A 25,076-nucleotide genomic window follows, 5' to 3' on the forward strand; every position below is an offset into this window, starting at 1 on the left:
AAAAACACCACCATATTGACATGAATAAGACAGTAAAGAAAGATAAAAAGTGGGAAGGACACTAATATACTTTTTAATTTATCAAAGTATAAATGATAGCATCTCATATTTTTTAATTAAAAAATAACTGGTCATATGTGCATTATAAATGATGCATTAAACAGAAAAACAGTAAATATAATAATTTACTACAGGGGAAATGGAATGTCTGGTATTAAACAAATTGATAATCCTATGTTTAAACATGATGCATATTAATTGAACATAAAAAATTTCCAGAAAAGTAATTTAAACATTAATTGAAGAAAACATAATAAAAGACATCTGGAAGGCTTATCCATAGACTTTTTAATCTAAAATCTTAGCTTTTATATTAGAATTTAAAAGATAATATTAGATAATGCCAAGATCAGAGTAAATTATTCAGAATAGTTGCTTTTATTTTTTCTCCTTAAGGCAAGTCTCCTTTCGGGAACTCATTTTGAATTCATACACCTTTTTTTAATTGAAATTGTCCTTTCTTGGTTTCATTAAAAAAAAAAGATAATATCCACTTACTGCACTTTAAAACAGATATTTTATTTATACTACTATTTATTCATACTACCTCTTTTTTTAGGAAGCAAGTGTGTGTTAATTTTGGACTCCGTAGATATATTTACATATTAAAAGGATTCATGAAACTTTATTCATATTGTTCACTACACTGGTCAACTTTTGAAAACCTAACTGCAAACTTATAATTCATTTTTAGATGAAAATACAGATAGCAAGAATAAAATAAAAAGCACATTAAAAGATGTCCACAGTAACATAAGTAGTAGAATTAAATGGTATCATTATTTTAGTTTTCAGACTTTTGAAAATGACTTTTATTTAAACCAGTATTTTAGAATGTTTAGTATTAATGAGCTTTTTACCAGTATCATTTATCAATAATAAGCTTCTGATATTCTGATAAGACCTTTAATTATGTTGCTTTAAAAAAAAAAACAAATTGTATAAAACCAATTCAACCAAAAATTCTTCTTTCTGAGCTAATGTACATAAACAGATATTTGTGGCTTTTTTCAAACCCCATAATGTGGCATCCAAAGTGAAATAGGTTTTCATTTTATTAAGTAACATTAAACAAACCCAAGTCACTTTAAGGACTATCTCACTTATTATAACTGTACTTCAGATATGCAAAGTAACATCATTTATCTTATGAACAATTTGGTTAACTCAGTTGATTCATAAGGTACCCTAGTTCTGGTTTCAACCAAGTTATCTACACCTTGAGGCAGATTCAGGAGATTCATCATATTTGTTATATCATTTTTTAAAATAAACTAACAAAGTACATTGCACTCATTATTTTATAAAAGAGAATTTAAGGTTTACAAATGTTCATTTTTGTTCCCAAGCAAATAAATTGAGCTAACTCTTTTATATTTTTAAGGCATTCTTTGCTCTTTATCATGGTTGCCTAACAAACACAGCTGAGATGTCTATGTTGTCTATAATTCTGCTTACTTATTACTTGGTTTTATTTTTATTGTGAAAATCTTTAAAAATACCTAAAATAGAGAAAACGTTACAACTAATCAATGAAAGTTTCACCCCAAGCACCTATTTTCCAGCTTTGATAATTTTCAATAATTTACCAACATTGTTTCATCTATTCCCTCCTCCATACTGTTGGTAAAGCAAATCTCAGATACCATATTATTTCAACCACATGTGTCTCTATGAAGAGTTTTCCTCAAAGACAAAACCAAAGAAAAATATTTAGCACCCAACAAAATAAAAATAATTCTGTGACAATAATTCCATCACTACTCAAACTTCTCTGATAAACTCTGAAATATATTTGCATAGTGTTCTTATGTATTGGCACAAAGATATCACATGGCATTTGCTCTTTTAATCTATAACACCCGTCACCTTTTTAACATGCCATTTATTTGTTGAAGAAACCAGACCATTTACCCTGTAGAATGCCCCATACCTATGTTTGCTTGCTGGCAATCCCATCATGCCATTTAACATTCCCTGTCTCCTCATCCCAATATTTCCTGTAAAATCATTATTTAATCAAGAGACAAATAGATTTAAGTACTTGTGGGCAGGAGTGGTATTGCTGTGTACTTCTCTAGTCATTACATTAAGAGGGACAAAATGTCTAGTTGTTACACTTGTAGTGAAGTTAGTGATCAGTGACTTTAGGTACTGCCTGTCTAATTCATCATTGCAAATTCTCCACTGATAGTATACCTTTACAATCATGCTATAGCACATATCGACACCATCATTATTCCTTTTAATGACTGCTTAGTGTACCATTGTATATTCAACTAATGTCCTATTGAAGGTTATTTGAGGTTTTCCAATATTTTGTTTTTGCAAATATTTTGCAATAAATAGTTATTTGCATGTATTAATTTGTATATTTCCAGTGTGTTATGATTAAATTACTAGATGTTGGATAGCTGGATCTAAAGATAAATGTATGTATAGTTTTGCTAGATACTGACATATTTCCCACCAAAATATATACATTGTCACCATGTGTGACCTTTTCAATATAAATACACATGAATAACGAAATTGTATAAGGTACCTGCATAAAAGTGAGAAAATCTACATTTTTTAAAACAATATCTGTCAAATCAACTGCAGGAAGAATGTCTCAAGAAATGGTTATCCTAAATATACATTTAAGCAGAAAAAAATTTTATTTAGCTTCTTTTTGATATTAGCCTAAAATAAGGGTGTAAAAAAATACATACATTGTTATTTCCTTCTTTTGACAATTGTTACTATGACATTATTTATAATATAAAAATACTGCATGAACAAAAATTCATCATAACATATTACAGCTGGAAACAACCTCAGAGATTATGTCTAATTCCTAAAAGTTAAAAACATGGACAATAAATTCCAAGAGGTTGATTTTCTTAAATGTATGCAGTATGACTCAAGATTTTAAAGCTTTAATGTTACTTCTACTTTAACTTGAAAATGACTAAGTTCAAGGTATTATTAGTAGTAAAAAATAAATAAATAAAAACTTGCCTTTGTAGTCAAATAACTAAATTTGAGTGAACAATTAATTCCTATATCCTACAAAAGGAATAATTTTGGTATTTGAAGACATTACACTTTATGCCTTAATACAAATTTAAACTATTACAAATATAGTGGGCTCCCTTCTTCATTCATTCAGCAAGAATTTATTTATCTCACACTATAACTGTGTGTGTGTGTGTGTGTGTGTATGTGTTTATGGGTGTGTACTTGTGGTTGCTATTGGTAATTACTAATTTTGGGGTCAACCTTATCACATTAACATTAACCACCACAGTTATTACTGAGATGGCGAAGATTTGAAAGAGTAAACTTAGTCCACAAAACTTTCGTTTGGTTATATAAAATAAATGAAAAATGGGATTATAATTGTTGTCTCCCCCCCAAAAAAAGAAAATATTAACTTTTTCATTAACTGTTTCATTAGAATTTCCCTCTTTGAAAGAACTTTTGTTTTATAATTTTTTCTTATTTAATAATTATCTTCCAACCAAATTTATATTTTCATAATAGATTATAAGATCACCAGAATAATGTGTCCAAGGTACCTAGCATGTGCCTTGCACACAGAATACAGAAACTGGGGATTGAAAAGACTGAATGCAGCCTAAACAATATTTAGCTTATCAATGAAAGCTAAATGACTTGGACCAGAGTTGTATGATATTGTGCATTTATTCAATATTTACCTGAAGGATGAAGATTCTGTTCCTCTAAAAATTCCAAATCAAGCATTAAATCATCTTCATCCAGTTCACAAGATCCCAAATTATTCAAAACATCCTGAAGAAAAAGCAAAATCAACAGTTAGAAACCAAAACACTGAGAACCTGAGGAAATATCCACATGTAGATGCCATGAAGCGAAAAAGAGCTCAGAATTACAAAGGAAATGCTGTAACTGAACCCCAGAAATTGTTTATTTTATGAGCTTTAAAATTATCAGCCCAATAATTATTATAAAAATTTTAACTCCCATTAAAAATGCACAAAGAGGTTTTTCAAATGTATAGAAGTCTGTGAACTAGAACTTTAGAGCCTTTTTCTAATATTTATCTTTCCAATTTGTGTAACAGTCTTCTGACACATTTAATGAATTGTTTCTCAAACAATTTTTGTATACAGTGCCAACCCTGAAATATTAATTTAAACTATGCTTGGAAGGGAGGAGCAATCCAGTTACTGTTTCCCAATCATTTGCTTTAGATTAGGAGGAATGAATGGGAGAGATAAATATCAATTAGGTTAAAAATTAATTATTGATTTTCATAAAGTCATAAGTATCAGAGCTAGATCATGTTACCTTTTCATTTTTTCTCAAGAGGGCAAATAGCACAGTAAGCTAGAAGAGTATATTGAGAAATCTTGAGGGAAAACAGTGATGTGCAGAGGGAGAAGTCCTTGAAGGAGGAATACAGTCCTGATTTGCATATCTGTATATAGATTGGTAGTGAATATGTTAAGAAAGCAAGAATTTACTCTTAGAGACTAGGATGGAAAAAACAAAAGTACAAAAAATAGAACATCAAGAAAAACAACCTAAATGTTAAATGATACCACAACATTTCAGATAACTTTGTCCACTGATTTGAATGTGACCATAATTTATATCTAAAAAAGTAAATATTCATTAGAGAAAGCCTAATGACGTTGTCAAATGGACACCTTAGTTCTTGGGATTGAAAGTAAGGATACTGCAACTTTTAAATAAACCACTCTCACTGTAAAAAATAGAATTAAACATTATTAAACTTTAGAAACACATGTTATCTGTGAATAGAGTACAGTAGTTTCAAAGGTGATAAATACTGCCAAATATAAGTGCTTTCTTCTGTAAATGAAAATTACAGGGAACCATTACTATAATGGATTGCATCGTATTACATTGTATCTGTATTAATTACAAGGGATCTAATAATTTAAACTATAAACAAAATCAACTGTTTCTTGGAAGTTCTATGATATAATGTGGCAGGGATAACCAGTGAGAATAAGCTGCTTATTTATATAGCATTAAAAATATGTTATAAATATAGGCAACAAAAGAGGCTGCCATTCTCAAAAATTCAAAACAGAATATTGAGACAACAAAAGAAATATAACTGAAGTTGATTGTGGAAAATTAAGAGTTTTGAAAAGGGAGATGTTATAAGGATACTAATATCATTAGGGTTTATTAAGCCGTATCCAAATAAGAGAATTTTAGTCAGGTAGTCAAGAATACATTGGTGGGCTTCCCTGGTGGCGCAGTGGTTGAGAGTACGCCTGCCAATGCAGAGGACACGGGTTCGTGCCCCAGTCCGGGAGGATCCCACATGCCGCGGAGCGGCTGGGCCCGTGAGCCATGGCCGCTGAGCCTGCGCATCCGGAGCCTGTGCTCCCCAACGGGAGAGGCCACAACAGTGAGAGGCCCGCATACGGCAAAAAAAAAAAAAGAAGAATACATTGGTAAAAAAAATTGTTTAATGGTGAAAGTGTAGTAATTGATACAGCTCCAAATTAGCCTAAACAATTTTATACTTGTATTTTGAATTTCATTGACCAATATTATGGTCTTAACTGTTTTCATCCAAAATTCATAAACTGAAGTCTTAACCCCCAGTACCTTGGAAGGTGATTATTTTTGAAGATAGTATCCTTAAAGAAGAAGTTACAGTTAAATCAACTCACAAGTGTGGGCCCTAATCTAATATGACTGGTGTTCTTATAAGAAGAGGATATTAGGACAGACAACACAGACAGAGGGACAACCGTGGGAGGACACAGGAAGAAGGCAGCGATCTGCAAGCCAAGGAAAGACGCTTCAGGAGAAACCAAACTTGCCTACACTTTGATCTTAGACTTCCAGCCTCTAGAACCGCAAGAAAATAAATTTCTGCTGTTTAAGCCATCCAGTTTGTGGTATTTTGTTATGGCAGCCCCAGCAAACTTACACAACCAACAACACTTAGAAAGCAATGAAGATCGGAACAAAGGAAATAAATGAGTGCCTGGCATATGTTTTTGTAATTATGCCAAGTAAGGACGTCTTCCTCAATGTAAGCTTCTACGTTTTGCATAGCATTTCTCCCTTTCATTTGGAATCACCCCACTCAATCCACCTAGCTATAGAAGAAGATACCCGGTTCTTACATGAGCCAGACTTCCTGTCCTTGGTGGATGGTCCAAGATGGGCATTTTAACCAAACTTGCTGATCATAGCCCTCTCAGAAAAATGAGAAAAATTTCTGTTTGGTGATAGATATTGCAAGATGCACATCACAGGGGTCTTGGATTTCATTGCATGGTTAAGACCAGTCTAAGTCTACTGGAAAAATGACAAGTGTCATAGTAGTAGATCTTCTGGTTCCTGATTCCAGCAGTTCCTGAGGTCCAGCAGCATACATGATCTTTTCAAGGATGGATTGTTCAACCCTCTTTTGAATTTTGACAGTTAATACATCCATCCTCAGTTTGAAAATAAAGTTTAAAAAGATTTTATTTTTGTAACAAGGAAATACTTAAAAACTCTGTCACCATTATCCCAAACATTTAATTGAAGAAAGTAACACCAACAAAGTGAACAAATTAAATTTGGAAAATTCATTACATTGTTTTGATTTTCTCATTTTGCAGGTGACCCTTGACATTTAGTCTCGCAGGAGCCCATCGACCACTGGTCTAGAGGAGGTGTGCTTCAATATACTTATTCTAAATTGCCTTGCTTTGATATCTTGCTTACAAAGCAACTTTCTTATTAATGGAGTGGAGTCTTTGAAGTTGGTGAAACATCATACCAAAAAGAGAGTAGATGCAGCAACGTGACGTTACAGAAGAAAAGTCAGTGTGAACTCACAGACCTAAAAGAAATATCTTTTCCAGATCTCTCCTTAAAAAAGATCAATAGCAGCAACAGTGCTTTTGCCCTCAGCCAGCACTTAGGGGAAGTCCAGATACTCATTACCCAGTATCCACCAACAAAAAAGAACCAGGGATCCTTAATTATTAGGGAAAAAAAGAAGGAAAGAAAAAATACAGACTATCTCTGGAACATTCTTTTGTTGCCAGAAAACAAGATTGGTCTTAAAAAAAAGTTGGAGGAAGTTTTGAAAGGCTAAGAAAGCAACCTAAATGGCTTCTCCCTGGCTAATTTCTGACATTATGAGCATCAAAAAACAAACAAACAGTGCTTCCCTGGTGGTGCAGTGGTTGAGAGTCCGCCTGCCTATGCAGGAGATGCGGGTTCGTGCCCCGGTCCGGGGAGATCCCACATGCCGCGGAGCGGCTGGGCCCGAGAGCCATGGTCGCTGAGCCTGTGCGTCCAGAGCCTGTGCTCTGCAACGGGAGAGGCCGCAGCAGTGAGAGGCCCGCATACCGCAAAAACAAAAACAAACAAACAAACAATAATCATTATGTCTAAATGAAACAATCTGAGTCTATCAAAAACTAAGAGTTACTCAAACAGAAAAGTTAATGTGAAGGATATAAAGAGGCATTAATGATATACACACAAAAAACACAAACAGGGTAGAATATCTTCAATGTCTATTGTTTTTAATAAATAGCTAAACATACGGGTATTTTTTCTAATCTTATGTATGTTTATAATATGAAGACATGCACTTTTTTTGATGCAAGGAAAGACTTGCAAGTAAAGTAGTATCATCAAAAGTAGTTCTGTACCAGGGATAGAAAGGACTGACCAGCACTAATGGTCACACATAACCACCAAGTGGAAAAGGAGTCCAGGATTTAATTAATACTAATAGTCAGACCCTGTATCTAAAAGGGCACAACTGTGTGCTTCAGACATTTGATAAATTAATGGAATATCTAGAAGTGATAACTAACAATAGTCTCTCATCCTCTGGTAGATAAAAACCTAGGTAGCTCTGTATAATAAAGATAGAATAATGAAAGTCCATGGGTTTCTAATAACATTAATATACCAGGCATATATATCATAATAACAGGAAAACTGTTTATATAACAATTGCAGTTGAAACTTTAAAAGCAAATAATTTGGGGAGGGAGCACCAATACTGCACAAAATTAAAAGCTGGGCTTGAATTTTAAAAATAAAGGCATAAGGACATAGAATGTAAAGTTTAATTGAAAAACGAAAGTCCAACCTGATGGTCAGAATCTTGAGTTTGAATCATCTCTGAATGTATAGCAAATTTCAGTGACTACACAAAAAATTATCTAGTCAACGACCCAGAAAGTGCAAATTTAAGAGAAGACTTTCTTTTTCTTTTAAGTCTAGTATAATAAGTAAGTCCTAGGGAAGTGCAAAAATAGACTCAAGTATTTCTGAAATCCCAGTGAAAGATGAAAAGTTTCACATTAGCAAAGAGAACGAAGGCAAACGGTAAAAGGAAATGTAAATTCCTAGCATGAGCACATTTGTAACCAGTTTTAGGGTAAGCATATTGACTTGCTCTTGAATCATTGTAAAATGCATAATTTTCTTCTTTAAAAGTGACTAAAACATTTAAGATAAATTGATATGTTAGGCTTGGTGTTGTAATGAAACACCGAGAAGAATTTTATTATATAATATCTAAACCAATGCTTAAAGGCCATGGAAAATTGAATTTAATACATATTCTAATTTATTTTATGTAAGATTTATGTGGGTATTATGAGAAGAGTTGATTATTTAATTATAAGGAAATACTAATTTTTTACTAATTCATAATATTAATAAATTGGATATTAAAAATGAAGCACAATTATTACTAAGTATTCCCTAAGCAGACATTTAAAAATCTATCAAGAATACTAATTAGTCATGAAATCTCCCAAATGACTTTAAGCCATTAAGAGTAAACTAAGTAGTTATTAATGAATTAATTCAAAAATCAATTTTCTAAACTCTGGGGATTTAACAATGAACCTAACAGGCATGTTTTCTTTCCTCATAGAACTTAAAGATAACTGTATTCTAGTAAAGAAATACCAATCTCTTTTATAAATAAATAAAGTAGGTACCATTATTTATAAATCAGTCTCTTGTGTTTCGTTACTGTGAATTAGTTCTCTAGAATTTGGTTGCTACTGGCTGAAAGAATAAAGTTGAACTTCTGAAGCTACAGAGTTGAAAAGACAAGCTCTGATCACTCTATTAATATGTAACCATCCCATAACCCTTTAGCCTTGTCTTTTTATTGCAATAAAGATAATAATTATGATCCTGTGAAAAATATATGAAGCTGGGACATGTTACTACATAGGAAGTGTTGCTTATTGAAGAAATAATTCCGTCAAAGGAAATTTTTGAATTATTAGAACATTCGCTAATTGTGGTATTATAAAGATGTTACTAATTGCATTTCTATGCTGTTATATTTTAGTCAAAGCACTTTCCAAGAAGGCTTAAAATATCTAAAAGGCAAGATATGAGAGGCTCTAGACTTCAATACTTGTTTATGTAATTTTTAATGACACAGCAGAACTGCTCTGATCATTATGTAGTCTAAAAGTGAAGAGAGAATTATTCAAATTATTCAAGTTAATAAGGGATAGTCAATCTAGTTTACATCTTCTAGTCATTCTCCATTATGATCAGGTGCTGCTAGGATATGTGTTTCATTCTCTACTAATCTAATCATAGGAGTTTCCACAGATTGACTAAAAAGAAAATGTAATTATTGAAAACATATGATGTAGCTATTGTAGAAGATCCTCAGTGAAATTTTCCTGTCTAAAATACATTCTGAGACTGGCTTTACAATTTATTACAATGGCTTTTTTTAATTGGGAAAAAAAGATAAAGTCAAGTAACTTGGTATACATCTTTAAATAAATCGTATTATCCCAGAAGGATAATTACATGAATTGTAAAAAAATGAGAGACATAAAGGGACAAGGTACAGAAATCATCCAAAGCAGACATCTGAATAGGCTGGGTACATACATTTTGAAAAAAGTTGAGTTGTTCACACCCATATATGCAGTGGAAAAGAGGATAATACACCAATACATGCATATAATTTTAATGATACGATTTCACTGCTATTTTTTGGAAAGAGAAATCAAAATGACAATACTTCGTAATTACTGCTCTGAGGAGTTATTTGGTTTTGATTTCCTGACTGGATAATTAAAGCATATTCAATCACTACAATAGAATTACCTTCACCCTTCGACATGGTAGACACAAAGTATTTCCAGACACAGCTTGCTCTTTGCTAAGTACTGATTAACCTTATGGATCTGCATACATCAAAATACATTTTTAATAAATATTTTCAAAAATTTGTCTTAATTCTTTCAGTCCTTACTCATAAGGCTTCCCATTACAAGTCCAAACACATACACAATGCATATTTTGTTTTGATTATGCATATTTTTTCATATTTAAATGTAAAAAAAAAATAGCAAAATGAGATTCCTAAAGCTATGCCCAGAGCTGCTAACTCTACTCTTTACACTAATAAAAGGTAAATGATTTTATATTATTCAAATAGTACAATACTAAAATACTAAAACTTAAAAATCATGTTATAATATTTCAATTTTTTAGGAAAAGTTAACATTTATATGGATTCATATGTCCATAGATTTTATGTGGATTCTAAATCTATATCTGAATTCATACAAAATTTTAAAGTAAACTCTGAACATTTTCATTTTAATCTATGCAAGGGAATAAATTAAAAGTAATTTTTATTATTAAGTTATAAAAATAGAAAACTAGGGAGTATAAATATATAATTAGCAAACTCCATGATTCAAAATTAAAATACATAATGATTATTAGTTTAAAAATGCATTGTTTTCTTCTCATCATTTAAGATATGGAGAAAAATAACGTCTCTTGGGATTCTACTTTCATGACAAAAGAGAACCAACATTACAGATGCCATCTCTTTGATTCTGCACTTGACTACATCAGTTTGTGTCACTGTCAATAAAGCAACACAAATAAATAATTATTATATAGCACTCAAGTCCAATGAAAGCAAGATCCATTCAATAAAATACCACAATTACATTCTGTGTAATTGGCTTGAGCTGAACGTGGTAATGTGGAAAAGAGTGCTATCACAATTAAAATATTTGGAATTCTAGTATTTTTGTGGGATAGGGAGGGTGGGAGAGAGACGCAACAGGGAAGCAATATGGGGATATAATATGTATAGCTGATTCACTTTGTTATAAAGCAGAAACTAACACACCATTGTAAAGCAATTATACTCCAATAAAGATGTTAAAAAGAAAAAATATATATATATATATATTAGAGTGAGATCATTATTTCTACCCTTCATTCTTCTTTGTGTACCAGGGGAACTGAGCATTCCACAGTTAAGAAGCGTACTTCATTATATTCTTATTGGTGTTCCTGTCAACTTTTTGCCAAGAACCATTCCAATTCTTCAACTTTCACTTACAATTCTTTCTACATACTACTCTGAGATTACTCTCATTGAAGTAATCAATAATTTGTATATATTCCCTCACTGCCTAACACATGAAAAGATGACAATGGTGTATGTCTATAGAACAAACACTAACTCTATTGTCATTCAAAACCCAACAATCTGATCTGTATCTATCTCTCCCAAATTGCTTCCTGAAAACTTATTATTAAAAACAAACATATTTATTGTTTCCTAGAAATGCCATTTGCATTTCTTTCATTGCACCGAGTCTATCCCCTTGCCCCAAATACCTAAAGAGCAAATACAAAGTAACATACTTATACTTTATTATATCACAGGCATTTTTTTACAACTTTACTTATAACAGGTGCTAAAAAAAATGCTTTTTGATAATGATAGGAAAGTTTAAAAGCCTTTCCCTTAAAAACTCCCTTTATGTGCAATATATGCTGGTTTTCACAGAACATAAGACCACCATAAAACTCGGTGCTACATATGAGCAGAATTCTTGTGTTTTCAGAATCTCTAGTGCTGTGCTGTATCATTATACTATATGGAAAATAATATCTCATTTACCTAATAATATCTTGTTTATGATATTATAATAATATCTAACTTAATTATCTGGGAATGAGATGTCTTACTGCCAAACTCTTTTGATGACAAAAAATAGTGTCCTTTTTAGAACATCAATTTTTTAAAACTATCAGATGTTTTTGGGAAAATTTATTATCCAGAGAAAGTATTCATGTGTACTACAGAGGGAATGTTTAAGAACTTAATTGCTAGCTCTATACCAGTTTAGTTGTCTAAGATTGCCGAGGTGTGCTTTTTTTGTTGTTGTTAAAGCTGTCATTTTAGCCTCATTGGAAGTGCTTACTTTTCACCATTATCAGTGTACACGGCTCTGAGAATTTTATGAATCTTCCATCACTATTCTAGCCAATATACAAAGAATTAGAATTTGCCAAAGAAAACCTAATATGTAAGCTTGTTAAACCAGTGACCAGAAAGTGTACCATAAATACCATTCAGATCAGGATAGCTACTCTAGTTAAAAATGTGTATTTTTAGGCACAGATAGATCTCATATAATTAAGCCTTAAGTTTTATTCTAGGTTTATATTTGTATATCGGATATTATGAAATTGATGAATGTTTTACTGATTTATAATTTAAAAATTGTCATAATTTTATTTCTAAAATAGGAATCAAATATATCCAGTTATACTTATCATGCCAACCTTGTGTTAAATAATATAGCATAGTGGAAAATTCAAAAGATTGGGACTGATAAATCTGATTTCTAACCCTAACCCAGCCACCAAACCAAGTCTGTGAACTGAAGCAAATCATAACCTCCCTGATACCCTTCCATGAAATAAAATATTAGAACAGCTATTCTCTGTAATTCCATTCATATCTAAAATCTTCAAATCTATAAGACAATTATGAGCTTCTTTCCCCTAATGGTATATACCCAGAGTTAGCCAAACTGCAAAGTCTAAGGGAACAGTCCTCCAAATTTCCCTGACTTCTGACACCAACAACAAGTTTGGAGTGTTCACAAAAACACCCTCAAGTACACTGGAAGGACTCACAGAACTCGCTGAAAGCTCTACTCATCATTATAATTTACTACAGGTAAAGGGTACAGGTCAAAAATCAGCCAAAGGAAGACAGAGTCTGGGAGGGTTCCAAATGCAAAGCTTCCCTTGTACACATGATGTATTACTCTCCCAGCATTGACATGTGACAACACAAGCAGAGTACTGCCAACAAGGGAAGCTCATTGAAGCTTTAGTGTCCAGAGATTTTTACTCAACTTCATTACATAGGTATGATCGATCAATTGATTGATTGCCTACATGGTTGTTCTCAGACTCAACACTGTCTGAAAATAAATGACCTGAAGTTTTTACCATAAATCATATGCTTGTTTTTCTGATGTGGGCTGCCCCACCCTGATATTTTCTGATGTGTCCAGCTCCACTCTAAGGTCCAGTGTGGTCACCCTTGGACTCTAAACAAAGATACTCCTATCAGGTATGATATAAATTACCTCTCAGAACCTGAGGGCAAAGGTCAGACCTCATTTTGGGCAAAGAGCAGTTCACTACACATATACTGTTTCCATAGACGACGCATGGCTCATGATCTAATTTGGTTTCAAATTACTATGTTAGATTCCAGAGCCATATCTACAGGCGGAAAGTATCATCGTCAGCTGTTGTTTTTTTAATCAATGCTTATTTTTTAATAATACATAAACAAGGAACTGACTAAGATTATACATACTGAAATGGTATATATATTGCCTATGTTAAAGATTTATTGGATATTTTCTATATCTTTTCCCTCAATTTTCCATATTGGGCTCATAATTCTGGCAACAAAAAGTAATTTATTCCCTTATTCAACAATATTTATTGATGGCTTACCAACTGCAGGGAAAGTACTAAATTAAGAATAATGACCGAAAGAGAGAAGTTTCCTATCTACACAATAAATATACAAATGAAAAACAAGGTAATTTCAGCTAATTATATACGATATTTTTTTTAAAAATCAACATAATATTTACTGGTTGTAGGAGGCAGCTACTCTACATGAGAAGGGCAGGGAAGGTCTTTCTACAGGTGTCATTAGGGCTGAGGAATGAATTATAAGCAGCTATATGCAAACTGGAAGGAAAAAAATTCTCAACAAAGGACAAAATATAGGCAAATCATCTACAATGGATGTGAGATTGATATGCGAGTGGGGCAGAGAGAAGGCTGGAATGGTTGGAGCATAGAGGTGAGGTGCATGGTACAAGAGGTTAGAGGTATGGGGTCTAAATCATTTGATCATAACTTTGAGGCAGGTAAGGAATTTAGAAATCACTGGAAAGTGACATGCTTAAATAAACATTTTAAGAAAATCATCCTAACAACTCTGCCAAGAATTCACTGTAAAAAAAAAAAAAATTTCTAATAGATCCTAACAGCCAGAAAGGCATGCATTGTTTTACAGATGAAAAACCCGAGGGTGAGAAAAATTAAATAACTTGACCATGACACAAAAAGTGGCAGAACTAAGATCTAAGATTTAAACATATATTTACCTGAAAAATACAAGTTTCTCCAGTAAGCTTCCCTTCACATGACGTGTGTGAACGCATGCACGCACGTGCCAGATTCTAGAGATATTAAAGGAAATCCTTAAGTATCAAGACCTATTTTTTTAAGGTTACTAGCATTTTACTAGATGTTTGATCATAAATGAGCATGTATAGTTTTGAAAACGAGCTCTAGACCAGTTTCCTTAAAACTTCTCAAACAGGTATGCTCCCATTTTTGCTATTTTCTATGGAATCTCAAACAAGTAAACTAAATTCTTTAGGCCATGATTCACTTTTCTGTAAAATGAAAGCAAATAACTCCTGATAATCTACTTTCCCTATCTGGAATTATTTTCACCTACAAATGATCCTTCACTATGCTCTTTGACAATGTTAAAAAAAGTCTTAACTTTTCAAATTTTCCTTGATATTTTCTTTCTTTTACGCAGTTGCAAGTTGAACCAAATTTCTTTTATTTATACTTCCAACAAGGTCCAACTAATTTTCCATTCCCTTTAGGAAGACTTCCTCATCTTCATGTGGTTAACATTAATTTCTTCCCACGTGGTTTGTAATAGTACTCTTACTTACATCATTTTAAAGGTAAATATGGTGCAATTATTCTCCCTTTGCAGTTCCTACAGTACTTAGCACAGTCCTAAGCATATCAATAATTTAACTCAATCAATCAATAATTACTTTTTGAGAATTTTCAGTATGTTAGGTACAATGCAAGTAACAAACTGTCTTGAATTTTGAACTTGTTGAATACAACAGTATAGTACACAAAATAGTGCATGTTCTGACTTATTGAGGAGAAATCCATAGTTATTTAAATACATTTTATATTTCATTTGTTAAGAGTATCACATTGGAACTATTTTGGGAAGCAATATAATTCCGCTTACTGAATTATTTTTATATTAATGGACTTTGCAGTAAGGGACAGAGAAATACAACAGCACAGGCAGACGTGACACACCACAAGCAATTGGAGAGTACCATTTTTTCCTTATAAAATTAGAACCTCCTATCTATTTGAAAGATTAAGTTTATGTTCTTTTATGTAATACAGTAAAAAAAATTATATTTTAACAACTAAAATAAAAGTAGTGTTACGTGATCTGAGAGAAAGAAGGACAAACATTTCAGCAATATTAGTATAAGAACATAACCAGTTAGAAGTGTTTTGTCACCAAGAGAAATTTCTTTAGTGCTTAAATACCTACAGTGACCTATAAAGCTATATAGTCCCATTTCCTAGTGTCTGAAAAATTAGTTTAAAAAACACAATATTGACAAATACTCTATAATAAAAGCATATAGTCACAAAATAAATATATTCATAAATATCAAATACATGTCAATATTAATTTCACTTAAAATATAGAGAACAAGAAAATATCACTAGGGTATAAATCAGAAAAATATTTGTAGGTGGATGAGAGTCAAGCCAGAAAAGAATCAGCTCATTTCTTCAGTTTGGCATGTTTGCTAACTTATTTTTTTGATATAAAGTTTTTCAAATGAATTTATCTCTCTGGTTAGATCAATACAAAATTTAGAAAAATATTTTTATTTTACCTAAATCACTTGCAAAATTAAAGACAAAATTTGAATATTTTATCCTGCTCAGCCATTCACATATCAGTTTGTACTGCATATAGCTGGACTATAAAGAAATTCCAAGTAAATAAAGTGTTTTGCAATCAACAGAAATCTAATGCAGTATTCAAAATCCATGGATATAAACCAATCAATTCAACTTAATTAATGTATAAGTTAATGTAATTTATATTATAATGACTAGAGGTATATAAATAATGATAAGGATTAAAGAAAAATAAGTTTAGAGAAATGTCAATTAAACAAATTAATTTTTAATGAAATTATAATTGCTTTACAATATTACTATAAACCTTTGTTTCCTCTAGCAACTCATTTTTCTTTCACTATTAGGATTACAAATTCAGATTTATTTTTACAACCATTACCCTAAAATGCATTCACTAAGTAAATTTCCCCTTCTTTTTTTTTCTTCATAACAACAACATCATTACATTTGTAAAATAAAATGACCATTATTACTTCCATGTATACTGTGATATACTCTGGGGTAAAAATATTAAAAAACAAAAAAAACTCTTGGTGCAGTTACATCTTAATTTGTTTGCATTTTATAAAAATACACACCAATATACAATGCAAAGTAAACATGAAATCAGCCTTTGAATTTTTATGAAGCTGTTGTTTTCATCATTTTCCTATAAAATGGTACCATTGTTTCTAAAAGACTCAGACTTTTCAAATTTGTTTCATAAATTTGAGAAAAATCTTGGAGAATAATGAAATTAAAAATCTTTTATATCTTAGAATGATTAACCTCAAGTTATTCAAGAGGTTAAAATGAAGTCCTACCTGGTCATTCCCTTCTGCCCTAATTATCATTTTCTCACTTCAGCTGCATCATTTGTTTGCCCTAAGAAATATCATTTCTTTTTTGTTAACTGCTTTCTGAAACATTCAGAATACTTACCAGAACTACCAGTACTTTTATTATAGTTCTGAGAATATCTCTCAGTCTTATACCATGCCAAATATATCCCAATTTCTGTAGAAACTTAAATTGTCACTTCCTTATTTCAAAGGCTTTAATCACACCATCTTAACTCTATCACACCAGTCCTCCTCACTGTATCAAGCAAATGGGTCCTCAGTGACCCATTAGTTTTTTCCCTTTCCCTATATTCAAATTGTTCTATCATCTACATTACCATTAATCACGTGGGAAAGCATTTCAATTGCTGATACCCAAGAGCCTTGACAAGTTCCTCAGAGTGTGCCTCACAAGGTTATCTGACTTGGAGAAAAGATTCTTTCTGTTTCATAACCCCAAATCTTCAACTTTTTCTCATAGAAATTTTCTCATAAACCTTCAGATCACAGACTCCCCTAAAGTTGTTAGAGCCATGTGACCAGATTTTGACCTTATAACCGTCCTATATACACCTCCAACACTATCTCCTTCTTTCCAGATAACCCAGAAATCCATACATTAAGATGACAGGAGTACAAAATAGAGAAAGCCATGAAGGAGAGCTGCCCTGGAGAGTTGTCAGATCCACACTGAATTTTGTGTAAGAAATAAATTTGTGCTGTGTTTGAGCCATTAAGATTCTTCATGGTTTATTTCTTAGCACCTCATAGCCCAGTCTATCCTAGCTAATAAATTCTCATTCTTTTTTTTCTTTTTACTCTTATTTTATATGCTCCCTATTCTTATAATTTTGTCTTTAAGTTCTGTAATTTCCTAATAATTGTTCCTCTATAACAGACTTTAAACAGTCTGTGTTCCTATATTTTAGCAGGTCTCTATTAATTTCTTTTTATCATTGGCAGTATTGTGTCTCATATTAGCAAAATACTTTGTGTACCCCTTCCTTAAGGGTATTATATACTGGGTTTTAAATCTTATGAAATCAACTTTTACTTTGCATATTTTAAATGATATCCATAAACACTGAGACATGCAGCAAGAACCAAGTTACTATATATTTAAGTTATATATATTTAAATTATATATTTAATTTATAGGATATAAAGTTACTATATATTTAAATTATAGGATTTATTACTTCCCTTATAGGGACTTATATTCCTTGTAGGAATATCAATTCATTAGCTCAAGAATCAATGTCTCTATTGCAATACAATCAAATGTGTTCTGTAAATTATGATGCACTATTTTGGTAATCACAGTAAATTAGACAACTATGGCTGAAAGCAGATCCAAATTTTCCACACTAAAATATTTCTTAATTTACTCTGCAATTCTAAGCTGCAAAATCAAGATATATTATCTTAGGCATATTTGGGATATCACAGAGTTGAGAATTAAATGAACTTATGTCCTCAGTGCTGTTTTAGTCAGATCCTTTTTTTTTTTTTCTTTTTTTTGCGGTACGCGGGCCTCTCACTGTTGTGGCCTCTCCCGTTGCGGAGCACAGGCTCCGGACGCGCAGGCTCAGCGGCCATGGCTCAAGGGCCCAGCCACTCTGCGGCATGTGGGATCTTCCCAGACAGGGGCACGAACCCGCGTTCCCTGCATCAGCAGGCGAACTCTCAACCACTGCGCCACCAGGGAAGCCCATTCAGATCCATTCTTAAACTGTAATTTTCAAAAGCCACTAAGAATACAAAGATTAATTCCATATTGCAATTAGACCTTTTAATCCACTCTATCACCTGCCAACTGTATGTAGAGCATAGTGAGAGAGAACACCGTTTTTTTGGTACAATTCTAATTCTGACTGTGCAACCTATCTTTGGATCACTTCATCCTAAGGACTTATGTTCTGTCTCTGTCAAATGGAAACAATCAGTCTTGCTCACATTTGTTGCTAGGATAAAATTTTGAAAGAAAATTGTACAATATTTTGCAAATATTACTTATTATTAATTCTAGTTACCAAGTCAGGTATGCATTTTAGTTCTGTTAGAGCCAGCAGACCTAGATTTTCTAGAAATCTGAAATTATGAAATTCTAAGCAATGCTATAAATACCTGAACAGAAAAATAATTGTTCAATTAATACTTGCCAAATGACTGAATGAATAAATGAACACATAATATAATTTGATAGGAAAGAAATAAGAGCTAAATGGGAAGGAGAAATTACAGATGAAAGAAAAGAAGTGACAGAAAAATGATACTATTTCTATTATTTACCTTATTTTCATGAAAAAAATTAGAATTAAAAAAAACTTTAATTACAAATAGTTTCTATGGAAATTTTCCATCCACAGTTAATTTCCATAATTATTGTCTATTTCCAGTTATATTTTGTTAATTCCTGTAAAAACGCTCATCTCAGTTACTATCAATCTATTAGGAAATGTTACATTGAGTTACATTGGGTTTCCTATACCTTAGAACACAACATTCACAGTAAATTTGTGTGTTTAATAATGAAACTAATGTAAGTTTCATTATTAAAACTTTAGCAATTTTTACTTCTTACATATTTTCTGGTTATTTAGTTTAATTCCATCTCTCAGATGTTATTTTTTCAATGAATTAACAGCTTTTGATGTGCTCCTGATAATTTCCTTGGAGACCACAGCTCTTTTGTATTCATATGTTGCTGATATAAGCCATTTTCCATTAAAATGACTTAGGATTCTGCTACCCAGATTACAAACAATTTATCTCGCATTCTCACATAATTATACCAGTGCTGTACAGTGTTGACTAATAGTTTGGCACATGTTCAGATTTTGGATAGCAAAGCATTTCATGTAGCTAAATTTCAGGGAAAATGAGATTTTACTACCTAGTTATAAATGTTGATGGGATATACTCCCCTCTCTGAAAATTAGCTCCCACATTATTATTTTATAACTGCAAACATGTCTATGAAGACGTGTGTGTGAAGCATCTAAGATTTTATCCTATCTGCCACCACAGTTTCATTTGCTAGAAGACATAACATAGGGTGAGATACAAAGAACTTTATTGCTCCCACCAACAGCAACAGCTACAGTGTCAGCATGTTTTGTGTGTGTGATGATTTCCTAAGTGCCAATTCCCACCAGATAACGAGAGCAAGGTGATATGTGTACATGCACTGGGTTGTATTACAGGAGACAAACCCCATTTGGGAGGTGCAGGAAAAATGCAAATGTCTGATAATGGGCAAGAAGCCTACCTGCCATTTGCTTTGAAATAAGACACTTACCTTCCAAGTCTATCCACTATTAAACATTCTTAAAAAGATACTGTGGCACAAAGACAGTGAGAGCCTCTGCTTGCGAGAGGCACGGAAGGATGGGAGATTCATGGAGAGTACTGTGTCTCAACGATCTCCAGCTATTCTCTATATGGCCTTAACTTTTGGAGAATTTTCGCATCACTACAACATCCTGTTGGCTGCTCTGATTAATCTGACTGACAGAGGCTGGGACCAAAACCATCCAATTTATCCCATAGAGCATTTAATGAAGGCTACTAACGACAAGACCCTGAGCAGTATGAGGCTGACTTGCAGAACTGAACTCAATCATATCCCCCAGGGTCTTAGACCCAGACAGCTGAAAAAATCCTACAACTGATCAGGGACGGCCTTAAAAGCCAGGTGACTTTCTGTATTGACATTTCCACGTGACCCAAGACATTAACCCAGTTACAGCAGGAAGTATTAAAGATTGCTCAGACTCAGCTTCGGCAGGCAAGGAGAAAGGCTAGGGCAAATCTGTCACCCATACCTACCCCAGTCAGTGAGTTGAGGATGAACTGAAAGCCTTCAAGAGCCAGAGTCATGTCATTGATCACTGCAGCTGAAGGCAGGGAGAAGTTTTTACCCCTTTTTGAATGTATCCTCATTGTAGGGATAACTGCAGGTGAATTAAACATTAATAACGAGTCACCTATTCCTCCATAAAAGCCCACCCCAGGAACACCAAGCAACCTAATTTTGAAGCAATCTCTGCAGTCATCTGAGGGCTGCGTGACCTACTGGTGGTGTCTCCTTAAGTACTTGACAGTCAAGTATGACCACCCCTATAATGCACGTGTTTTCAGAAGGGAGGCAAGTTAATGCCTGGCATCTATATAAAAAGTATAGTACCAGGGCCACATATGGTGCCCCTGGAACGAAAGTTTTTTTTTTTTTTTTTTTTCCCGGTATGTGGGCCTCTCAGTGTTGTGGCCTCTCCCGTTGTGAAGCACAGGCCCTGGACACGCAGGCTCAACGGCCATGGCTCACGGGCCCAGCCGCTCCGCGGCATGTGGGATCCTCCCGGACCGGGGCACGAACCCGTGTCCCCTGCATCGGCAGGCGGACTCCCAACCACTGCGCCACCAGGGAAGCCCCGAAAGTATTTTTAACAATCATAAATCCTCCCCAAATGAGGGGCACAGGTTGACAGTGCCTCCATTGTGGCCTCCCAGGTCACCGGCAAGCCTTGGATACCCAATAAAGTTCAAATAATTGGATATAGTCCTTGTTTGGAGGAACTTCCAAAGAATCACACAGGCTTCACGGATCAGACACTGAATTTTAACGAGAGCCGAGTACCAATCTAATAGCTGTGTTTTAAAAGGAGCGCCTGATAACCCTATCAGGAGGCAACACGTCTAAAACCCCAAGGAGCACGTGTCACGTGCAGGCTGCCTCCCTTTGCCAGATGCTCTAACTGGCAAAACCATCGGTTACAGAAATTTTAGCTCAGAGTAATTAGGTTGTAGGACCCCAAAGGGATGAGCACTTCTCTACACGAGCTATTCCTATTGGGAGACTTTTTCCTGCCACTTATGGGGCAGGAAAGTACATGCATAGAAGAAATCAATTTTTTACCATATATTCAGAGGTGACAATAATAAAAACAGACCACTGAGTTTTCCCAAAGGGCTTTACCCGAAAGATCACATCAGCTCTCTTGCTCCTCTGAGAGGCTTGCCCAAATCCCATCAGTTGGATTTTGGTGCCCCTTCTCCATATGGCCCTGAGAAGGAGAGAGATGTGTACATCTATATCCAATAGAACCAGAAAAGTTGCAGTCCCTTTCCTCCTTAAAATTCCTCAGCATACTCAGGTGGATCAGTATGGTCTTTTTCCCCCTGGGGAACAAGGAGACTCTGGTCCCATCCGATATTGTCTTTCTCTTTAAAGCTACTTAGGTTGGGGCTAGACTCCATACCACTAAGCAAGCCCTCTGGCTTACTTTCAGTTTTTAGTGATGTAGCAGTGGCTTGTGAATCAACTAAGTTTCCAAAACCCAATGTCAAGTGGCAGAATCACCATGACTGAAACCACCTATTTCAGACTTAAGGACCCTTCGTCAGTCACAGTCACATCACTTTCCTGCAAGGGCCACAGATCTGCACCTTTTGGCTGACTTGGGCTTGACTCTCATAGCACCAAAATTTTTTGAGTCCACATTAATCCATTAGTGTTTGTTCCCCATTATCATAACAGCTCTTAAGTTCTCACCTGGTTTCATCAGAAAGGCTAGGGGAGTTATCTTGGGTAGCAGGACTAAATGCAAGAATGTATCTAGAACTTTTGGGGTCAGTGTCTCATTCTGCAGTGAGTCAGCTTCATTAGTATTGTAAATCTAATCCACGGCAGTATGAACCTGAACTCTGGTCAATCCTTCATCTATGGTTTACTATGGGAGTCTATCTCAGAAATCTGAGCGAGTCACAGCACCCTTAAAGTCTCTAGAACCCACTATAAAAATACTCAGAGACATTTTACTGAATATATCTAAGGGTAGTAGACTGAAAGAGGGCATAAACAAAGAAGAACCACCCAGTTCTACAAGGAGTAAGTTGTAACCCACTGCAGCGGCTGACCGCCAGTGCACTTTGAGAGGAAATTAAGACGATTACAGGATAAGCCACTCTGTGCTTTGGACACACAGGCCCCTTAGATAGTTAGATGTATATCTCAGGAAGAATTTTGATGAACCCAGATTCTTGCATCTTCCCATACATAGAAAAGCACTAAAATCATTTACTTGAGATATCTGTTCTTTGTGACTAGCAGTAATCTTTTATCTAGATGTACGCTTGACTGTGTGTGTGCCCTAGCCAAAAATCATATATAAACTGGCTTCTCCACTACTTCTTCAGAGCAGTTTCCTCAAAGCTCCTGAGAGGCTGTCTCCCAGGGCTACCATCCTCAATAAGTCCCTGAATAAAACTTAAACTCACAACTCTTCTGTTGTGTGGTTTTCTTTAAGTCAGCAAGGGAATGAGCCATAAAACAAACAAGTTGCCATTCTTCCTTAATAAACATTATATGTCCAGGCAATTATCTCCCAAGTAAACCAGGCAAAGTTGTAATGATTTACCTGGTTTCTGCCTATAGCAGTCATTAATTCCCCTACCCTCACCTTCAGTGTATGTGCAAAACTCTGTAACTGTTTTCTCCGAGGGGATGGAATTCTGTCCATCTAGGAGATGTCTCAGTTCTAGTTGCTTTAATGGGTCAAACTTCAGACTGACAACTAGCTTGGCTCGGAAACCCACTTCCCCTCCCCGTGGAGAGAAGAGTGCGTGACAGCCCCAGCACTGCTCAGGAAGGTCTCATTATACCGACTTCCCAGTACTCCACCTGCAACCACCTTTCCGATTCCTCCTTATAAAAAGGCAATGAGGTAGAGGACCACTTATTGCCTGGTTTGCCATATAATCTGGCCAACGTGTTTGCTACCAATTCCCGTAGACTTCCCTCGAATTCTCTTAATCAACCCTCATTCATCCACTTCCTAAAATAAAACCTTTGTCAGCTTCTCATCCTTATAGCCCAAATTGTCAAAAATTATGAAGGGTCTAAGATTTTACATTACTTTCAAGCTAACAAGTCAGCCTGCCATGGTTTCATGGATGCTCACAGAAGCCATAAGACTCTTTGTCAAGGACAAAGGACTTCACTACTCACAGCTATAACCATGTCCAGGGTATCAGCATTTCCTCATGCCAGTTCTGAGCCTGAATTCCCACAGGGAAATGAAAAAGGGGCCAGGTGACATCTGCACATGTGGTGGGTTGCATTACAGGAGCAAAACCCTGAACTTAAAAACTTGAATATTTTGCAGTGGGTAGTAAACATGTCTGCCCTTAACTCCAAAGGGAGACACTATATCATTTAAGGTTGTTTCCTATACAAATATCCTTGAAAAGACAGTCTGTAACAAAGAAAGTGACTTTGCTCACAAGACACGGAAAAACATTAGAGACCCATAGAGAATTATCTCCCATCAAAGTGCGGGAATGAATGTTCTCAATAAAATGTGCTTCATTTGTGCCATTATTTCACACTTTTAAACATAACAGATCTGATAAGATTTCTTAAAGCCATTAAGCACAAAATAAATGACCTAATTAAAAAGAAAAATAACGGAGTTATATTTCTGATAGAATAGAGTGCAGACCAACATATTGGTTAATTATACTTTTAAGGAATACACCTGTTTTCTAATGTCCTGACTTACTATTTCAGTGAATATGCACTTTATTCTAACCAGACTTCACCACAGTTCTGCAAACGGGCAATACTTTCCAGTACTATATTTTGTACATACTATTCCTGCTGCTCACAGTATTTCTGTCCACCATGGTAATTTTTTGTCCATCAAGCATCATTTCTAGAAAATCCTTCCTGAGGATGCTGATTTGTACATCTTTATGGCTAAACATAACTCTATCATATCACTTAGAGCAATATATGATAATCTTCACCTTATATGTCTGTTCTCCCTTTACTACACACCATCCATAAACACACACACACACACTACACTAGCGAATCCTGTTTGATCCAGCACACTACATAAAAATCAGTAGCTTCTCAACAGATTAGATGGATGGATGCATGAATAGTAGTGTGGCTTAATGAAGTTCTGATCCTTACCATCTCATGCCGTGGAGAATGCAATAGTTTGTATCTCCTTTATCCTGTCATTTCCTTTTGTGTTTGATTATTTTTAAAAATGTATTTATATGTTTTTAAAGTTTTTAATTGGT

General features: G+C 34.2%; 1 protein-coding gene across 2 annotated transcripts in view; it reads right to left on the bottom strand.

Moving 5' to 3' along the window:
• Positions 1–25,076, bottom strand: part of CCSER1 (coiled-coil serine rich protein 1) — a gene marked incomplete at both ends in the record, with an annotated part of 1,070,022 nt that overhangs the window by 955,428 nt on the left and 89,518 nt on the right. For both annotated transcript variants that reach the window (XM_079713141.1, XM_079713142.1), the window contains one exon: positions 3,765–3,858. In XM_079713141.1, coding sequence (XP_079569267.1) covers positions 3,765–3,858 — 94 coding nt within the window. The remainder of the gene's footprint in view (positions 1–3,764; positions 3,859–25,076) is intronic.

Source organism: Hyperoodon ampullatus (assembly GCF_949752795.1).
Source record: "Hyperoodon ampullatus genome assembly, chromosome: 1".
Lineage (NCBI taxonomy): Eukaryota > Metazoa > Chordata > Mammalia > Artiodactyla > Ziphiidae > Hyperoodon > Hyperoodon ampullatus.